The sequence below is a fragment of the Ixodes scapularis genome, unplaced genomic scaffold (assembly GCF_016920785.2).
Source record: "Ixodes scapularis isolate PalLabHiFi unplaced genomic scaffold, ASM1692078v2 PGA_scaffold6__148_contigs__length_123643588, whole genome shotgun sequence".
NCBI classification, from domain to species: Eukaryota; Metazoa; Arthropoda; class Arachnida; order Ixodida; family Ixodidae; genus Ixodes; species Ixodes scapularis.
The window spans coordinates 103,622,854-103,631,102 of NW_024609881.1; the positions used below are offsets into that span (position 1 = coordinate 103,622,854).

The 8,249-nt window shown below is 44.6% G+C and overlaps 1 protein-coding gene across 1 annotated transcript; it reads left to right on the plus strand.

Annotated features, from left to right (window-relative positions):
• The first annotated feature begins 4,787 nt into the window (after positions 1 to 4,787).
• Positions 4,788 to 6,043, plus strand: LOC115309341. Its single transcript, XM_029967587.3, has one exon. The coding sequence runs from the start codon at positions 4,841 to 4,843 to the stop codon at positions 5,951 to 5,953; it is 1,113 nt and encodes a 370-aa protein (XP_029823447.3). The 5' UTR covers positions 4,788 to 4,840; the 3' UTR covers positions 5,954 to 6,043.
• Positions 6,044 to 8,249: the final 2,206 nt, after the last annotated feature.

The window sequence follows — 8,249 nt, forward strand, 5'->3', positions numbered from 1 at the left end:
TCTACTTGTAAGTGGGTTTGTAATGAGGTCGCGGATTTTACAGCTACTGCGTCGGACCCAATTAGATGAAGTCCGAATGCGTAAACGTCGGTGAGGTAACCTTTGAGTGCACATAAAGAAACCATTCCTGGTAGAAATCCCTGAGCCTTACACTACGATGTATCCTGTTTCGTATGTGCTGATTTCAGATGTTTTATTTGTAATTTATTTTGATGTTGCAATTTGTCATTTATAATTTCCGAACCGGTTCGCGAACCGGTTCAGCACCCCGAACCGGTTCGCGGATCGAATTAATCGAACCGGAACTGAACCGGAACAAAATAAATTTACCCGAACCTGAACCGTAACCGAACCCGTATTTTTTTCGGTTCGACACACTGGCGACAAAGGACAAACACAAATCTCCAAACACAGCTAGGTGACTGGTGCGCGACCGAAAAAATCCGCCTGGTCCGGGTATCAAACCCGGGACCTCTTCATTACAGGCAGTCTTGTGCACGTTACTAAGAAAAAGTAATCGATTACAATTACTATTACTCTTGGCTAAAAAGTATTCGATTAGATTACTTGATTACTCGACGGCAAAAGTAATTGGAGATTACTTAAAGAAGTAATCGTTACTTTTCCGATTACTTTATTGTGTGAAGACACATCTTTAGCGCTCATAACAATGAACTACTTCCAACCTACATTTCACATTTGCACAAGTATTGAAGAAGAAAAACTGGCTCCCTCTTCATGGTCGTTGCACCTTCACAATGCTGACGCAAGCATAGAAATCGTTTGAAGACGTTTAATGATTTGGGCGCTTGCCAATCTGTGTTTGTAAGGGGGGAGGGGGAAAGGGAGAGCGGAGGGGGTTCTAGATCTTGTTAAGCTTGAGCAAGAATTGTCGCTCAACGTTTGCGTCGCTCATTTTATTATTCACGCGTGGATGAACTCGAATGTTATACAAAAGAGCAGCAGCTCCAGGATTTGAAACGGATAATGTGTAGTATCCATTAACGGAAGAGATCGCCCCGACCACTTCTCAACTCGAAACATTGCTTGTCACAAAGACCAAGTAGGGGAAATGTGGAAATATTTCAACTTCCTTTGTTATATTTTGCATCCGTTTAGGCATTCTTCGGTTCTGGTTCTCCTACGGGCTGCCAGTAGGTACCCTAAGCAGGATTTTTTTTTATTTTTTTTTATTTCTTTGTGTGTGTGTGTGCGTGGAGGGGGCTAGTTTGAACGAAGGACTCACAAAGCTACATTCTGCTTCCTCAAACTTCGTCCTGAATGGCCTTTGTCACGCACTGTGGCTTCGGACATTCCAGAGAAACTGTACATAGAAAGAGATTTACCTCGTTTCCTACATTTTATTTTTGTCATTTCATAAAAAAAAGGCGTGTGCCCCGGGGGGGGGGGGGGGGGGGGGGGGGGGTCCCGTGGTCAAATTGTAACGGTTACAAGTAATTTTATTACTTCAAAAAGTAATCAGATTACTGTTGTGATTACTGCCTAATAAAAGTAATCAACTGATTACAAAATTACTCCAAAAAGTAATCGATTACAAGTAATTTGATTACTTGTAATGCGTACGGTACAAGTCTGATTACAGGTGGAGCGCTCTAAGAAGTAGCTGTGATTGGAGATTTGTGTTTGTCCTTTGTCCCCTTTGTTCCCCTTCTCCAGGGATTATTATTGTCTTTCCTGTCCAGCTCGCTTGCACCTTTGCAGTAATTGCATTATAATCATAACCTTAAAATGCAGGCCGTTCATCCTTCTTGGAGTTCGACTGGTGGCAGATGATAAAACCCGTTTGCTCTACTGACGTCTAACCCCTGGTTAGCTCAGTTGGTAGAGCGCTCCACAGGAAATGAAGAGGTCCCTGGTTCGATACCAGGACCAGGCGGAATTTTTCGCTCGCACACCAGTCACCTAGCTGTGTGTGTCTTTTGTCCCCTTTGCTCTCTTTCTCCAGGGATTATTATTCATTCTTGTCTAGCTCGCTTACACCTTTGCGTTAATTGCATTATAAGCGCAAGAAAAACATACAGGGCGTCACAAAAGAAGATTTACAGGGCTTTTATTTCCGCACAAATAAACTAGGCATCGCCGAACCCTCATTCTCTGCCCAAAGGGTGCGGTAGAGGTCCCAACCAGGTGCCAAAGTTTCTGCCAGATCCAATAACTTAATCAAAAGTTATAAGTGATTTTCTAAAAATTTCATTGGGAAAATGGTGGCCGACGGAGTTTTCGAATACGGGGCTCTATGGCACCAGAAACCGAAAACGGGCAAAAATGAGCTCCATTTTCCCATTGAAATTTTCAGAAAATCACTTATGACTTTTGATTAAAGGGGTTATGACACGCCAAAAATAAAATATTACATAACTATGCTGGTAGGACCCGTTGTATGTTCCTATAATCCTGCCAAATTTGTTTTGAAAAAGGCGCGATAATTTCGTGGATAAATCGATTTATATGCGGGCCCCTCGGAGGGGCAGATCCGGGCGGACCTGGAGGCTGATGACGTAGCCAGCCTCCACCGTGGTGTCTACTTGCACGCACTCACAGACTCGGCTCTCTTGGCATATCAACTCTCAGCTTCCTCGTTTACCTTCCACGTTTCCAGCATCCGGTCTGTGACGATTAGGTCTACGGCATCGATCGCCTTGTCGAAGTGTTCGACATTTATTGCAGCAGCGATGAATGTCGAACATCCCTTGATTGCTATCAAGGGATGTTGGAAGCTGTTCATTTTGACTGCGACCCGTTGGCGACGAGCTCCAGCGACGACGAGTTCGGCGTGGTCACCGTCGTCCGGGAATATCTCGCAGGCGCATGCAGGGTGGAAGGTCAACTGGCCGGGGGGCGAGAGCGAGAATAGCTTTCAGTTTACCGAGCTGTTTGAGCGGTTTAGTTCGTACCGCGACGAGAAGAGCTTGGGCGATCATGGGGGCGCCTAGAATGAGAGAGTGTTCATGGTCACGTGGTTTATGGGCACCATGGTGTGACTAACTTGAGCAGTGTTGCCTGGCCGCCAGATGAAAATTATAAAAATTCGTAAATTGAATATTGCAATTATCAGAGCTCTAAAAATTGCGTAACTTGGTGTATATACTAAGTAGCCTATGGGCATTCCATTTCAAGAATAATCTATCCGTTTAATTTTCGTGTCATAACCCCTTAAGTTATCGGATCGGGCTGAAACTTCGGCATCTGGTTGTGACCTCTAGCGCTACCTTTGGGTGGAGAATGAGCGTTTGGCAATGCCTAGTTTAATTTCGCGGTAAAAAAAAAAAAAAAAAAAAAAAAAAAAAACTATAAATTTTTTTTTGTGACACTTTGTATATGCTTTAGCAACAAAACGCCCATGTCACGTACGCACATCGTCCTGTATAATCTCATCTATCTTGGCCTATCAAAGGACGGTAAATACGCCTCTTCTCAATAATAGATCGGAATTGATGGGGCGCCAGCGCATGTATTGTGACCGCACTTTTTCTATAAATTACGCTTTTGAAATTTCCTTTGTCCTTTTGTTTTAGTTCCGGCTCAATATAATTGTTTTCTTAAAGTTTGGGACACAATCGCATCTATTGTAGTGCCCTGCCAGATTACATGCGAGCGACGATCTAATTGCCAGTGCGTGCTGTCTTAATCAATCATTTATGCGGCTTCCGGACTGTCCTACGTAAACCCTCTCACAAGTTAAAGGTATTCTATATACCACGAAGGGGTTGTATATAAAAACCCTTTAACTAAGTGTTGGCTGCGTATGGCGAGAAAAAGTGCAGCCGCAAGATGAAGAACCCTGTTTGAAAGGCAAAGCGAGTTCTGGAACGCTCTAAGAAACAAAGAAAGCAAAAAATTGGTTGGCAACTGCCTTTCTAAAAGAAACCATTCGCGTACAACTTGTTTTACTGTGATATGATCTAATAGTATAGAATCGCTTTGCAGATATGTCTCTTTCGGTGACCGATTTTGTGTATGGTTAACATACAAAGAACTAAACGCCGAGTTGTCAATAAGGCGTTCAAGAAAGGCTGAAACTATAAAGTGGCAACCTGTGCTTATGAACATCTAGTGAGTGTAGCGAGGTTGCTCTTATTAGAGTTTCACAGAGCTATATTGTCCGACGCCTATATTATTAAGAACTTTGTTTACTACAGTAGTGACATCCTTACGACATTTGAGTTGTCTAGATGGGACAAAAATACGCCCCCCATATCGGACGAGTCCTTTCATGTGGTGAAAATAGCTCAGCATGTTAAAAAAATGTATACCTCTATGCCAACGAGAAAAAATGTTTATACTGCCTCCACGCGGAAGTGTTAACGTGCTATGTTTTATCATTTCTTGCGTGGCAGATTACTTTAGCATTTCTTGCTTTAGGTAGCTTTAATGTACCCGTGGTAATACTGAAACACATATCTGTGGTAGAGATGTTCACAAAAAGAAGACAAGAAATAAAGTGCGAACTTTGAATTTATGTAAACTAACATATGGATTTCATTTCATGGACGGAAATAAGTTTTATTGCAAAGCGGTTCAGCAAAGCATTGGCACAGCTGCATAGTTGTTTTAAACACATGGTTGCTAGACATATCCCAGAATGAAAAGATTTGGTTCATTCCAAAGAAATCAAATATGGTTTTAAATAGAGCTGATGAAGTGAGCCCCTCAAAATCGAAGACCGACTATTAACAACTCCCTAATATATTTTCTCGTTTCAGCAGCAAAAAAAGACCTGGTACGAGGACGTTATAAAATGTGACATTCTGTTTCTGTGAAGAAAGCAACTTCCTTTCGAGACCAAGCGTACACATAAAGGAACCTCGCAGACATCGACATGGCCATTTGTGGCTTTTCCAGGTTGCGTACAAGACAGGGGTGTGTGCGCAGTCTCGTAGGAATTATCATATTTGCCCTGGTGTACGTGACAACCATCTGCTTTATGCAAAATCGGACCGTATGGTTTGCAAATTATGGGCACAAATTCCATATGGTGCCTAAGCAGACCGTCAATCCCCTGAGCACTAGAGATCCTGACCTCCGTTGGGATGGACAAGTCGAAGACTTCATCTACCCCGACAATGCCATCTACATCGTACCAAACATTGTCCACTTCATCAAGTTCGGAGACGATCCTTTGTCTTTCATCGAAGTCATCTGCATCAGGGCGGCCTGGTTGCAGCAACGACCGGACGCCTTGATGATTCACTGTGACCACTGCAACGCCATCGTCGAGAGTCCCCTATGGTACCTCATCGAAGGCGTGCCCACGCTACAGCTGGAACTCACAGAGAGGCCCACGGAGGTCTTCGGGATCCCGTTCAGCTGCGTTCAGCACGCTGCAGACGTGGCCAGGGCTCTCATCCTGATGAACTATGGCGGAATCTACCTGGACAGCGATTCGTACCTGGTGAAGAGTCTGAACCCTTACCGCAGTTACGAGATGTCAATAGGGTGGCCTCCGGGAGAAAATGTCGGAATTCAAGTACTCGTGGCGCACAAGGATGCCCGGTACCTGAGACTCTGGTACGAGTCCTACCGTGCTTACCGTCCTGATCTATGGTATTGGAACGCGGGCGAGCTGCCGACAAAGAAGTTCCTCAGCATTAGGCCGGATCTTGTAAACCGGGTTAGGTACGACTTTGGCGTTGCGGAGGAGGCCACACTGACGCTCTACGACCAGTGCGACGATAGTTGGGGGAACTACTCGTCCTTCCACACGTTCTTCAGGCACATATTTCGCTACGTTCCTTCAGAGCCCGAGCGCTTCGGGCCGCTGACCCTGGACACCGTGCCCTACTACGACAGGAACTTTGGCCAGATGGCGCGACTGGTGCTCTTCGGTACCACGCGACTTGGAGCCAACGAGTTGAGGAGCGTCGACTGGCTGTCGAGGCACGGTTTAGAGTATTCCGAGCACGGATGCGTGCAGGCAGACGAAGAGAGCTAACGGAAGTTTAAGATGTGGAAGGTTTGAAAATTTTTAAGTGGTCTATAGACGTTTGCAAGCACGGACTCTGGCCGCCGCCATCTTGCTGCTGGTGTGGATAGATCGTCTGACAGTCAAGCATTGCTGAGGCGTACCCATGGCCTCATCAATGCTTGACAATGAGAAGATCTGCCTACACCAGCAGGAAGATGTACGCCTCAGCAATGTTTGACTATCATACGATCTACCCACTCCAGCAGCAAGATGGCGGCGCACAGGGGCCGTACTTGCCAACGTCTATAGTCGTAGGCATTTTAAGAAACACAGGGCGGGGCGAGTCCTGAGAATTTAATTATTGCTTCTCAGCCGATAAGGTTGGGGCATTAGACCATAATACAGCCAAAAAATGAATCACGAATCAAAAAGCAAGGATATAATAAACCACGCCCTGCGTTTCCCTTAAGCTGTCGGTGAGCCAAGCGAAAAATGCTGAGTCACTGAGCTGTGGGCGCATGCACGGCGTCTCCCTTTACGTGGAAAAGGGCTACTGCGCAAGCCCAGAGCGCCTTCAACAGCGCAGTGAACAATAGATGGCAGCCCGCACGCAGAAGGCAATTTCTGAAAAAGTCTATATCTCGTGTCAGCTTAAGTCCAAACGCTACCGACGCTACAAGGTACTGGGACCAATCGAGCAACGTCAAAAGCGCAAGTCACTGTGCCGTTTATGTTTATGATTGGTTCATCGATCATAGAACACTACAGAAACATGACGAACAACACGAGGGTGCGCTTTTGACGCTGTCTAGTTGTCACGTCAGCTCGTGGCGTCGTCTGCGTCTGGGCATAACGTGAAAAGAAGTATAGCCATGGTGCCTGGAACGCCTCTCTGGTGTTGACTCCAGTGTATTCGGTTTGTCCCCCGGATTTCCAGCTAGTGACGTCATAGCCTTGTCATTCTGGGCATCATCACGATCCGGATTTTGGCTGACACAACCGAGAGATCAAGGACTGTGCGCTTGGTATATTTTACATCGTCTACTCCCTTTAAAAATAATTTTTGACTTTTTATTGAAAACGTATTGACTTTCTATTAGCTTCACGTTTATTTTTTTCCTGCTGACTTCCTGTTGACAGTGTCATCAAAAAGAGCGCGCATGTTCTACTTCGTCGTAGAAATGTTCAGTTGATTCTCTGTATAGCCAGTGTCATTAGAAAAGCTACAGATTGAAGTGAGCTAGTTGGTTCATATTCTTGGGTGGTGCCAGCTCAACACTAATAAACAGAAATATAGACTACCCGCGGTTGTCTATTTTCGTGTTTTTTAGTTTTCAGCTGGCACCACCCAAGAAAAGCTACAGACTTTCTGTTGACTTTTTATTGAACGCTGTACATATATTGACTAGATGTCAAAAGTCACTAAGGTTCTCAACAGTCTGTGACAAGGTGAGAGGGAGGAGCTTCAGTTGTTCCGCCTCCAGCGCGAACTTTATTTATACCCTTCAAAATGCTTCGGCGTCTTGCGCACCGTGAGCGCGCTGTCAAAGCACGACGGAAGGCATGGGGCGCTTGCTGGAGTCCAGGCGTTCGAAAGACACGCCATGCCGTTCTCACTTTGTTAGTGAATATAGTCACTTTATTGACCCTATTCAGCTATTCCACTAGTAAAGAAAAATAAATAACTTTTAAAGTGGAGCAACTGCCTTGACTAGCTTCGTTCTGAGTGGTGCTACGCATAGAAGCGATGGCATTTCTTCTAAAAGCCGTTTTTGTGAATGTTGTTTTAGCGACTGCGTCGAATTATTATCAGTTGTGCCCATGAGTTTTAGTATGAGTTTTAGTAATTCCCTAACAAAATAACAATAAAAAAATTGCGTGCCTTTTTTTTTTTACGTTATTCTGCGGCCACCTATTTGGAGCAGAGTGGAAAGCCGTAGTATAAGCCTCCAAACTTTTGTTGAGTAAATAGTTAAGGTGTAAAGCATTTTCTTGTAATTTTTCAACTGCTGTAGTGTTTTAATTGAGACGCTGTGCCTTTCACTTGAAAAGCGACATGAAAATCGCCTGCGAGGCGACGAATGTCTGATATTTTAAAAAATCTGCTAATATTCAAAAGACAGTCAGCAGAAAAGCTAGAGAAAGTAAGATGCAAAACTGTTGATTTTTTTATCCTCTGATGACTTTTTTTAACGGCATTTTTCTTTTGTAAGGGTTTCTCTATCGAGCGCGGTGGACAGGTTGGACACGAGTGCTGTGACCGCGTTCGCCTTGGACTTATTTTTCGACGGTTTTTTACTGATTGAACACGAGTCTGAGCTGA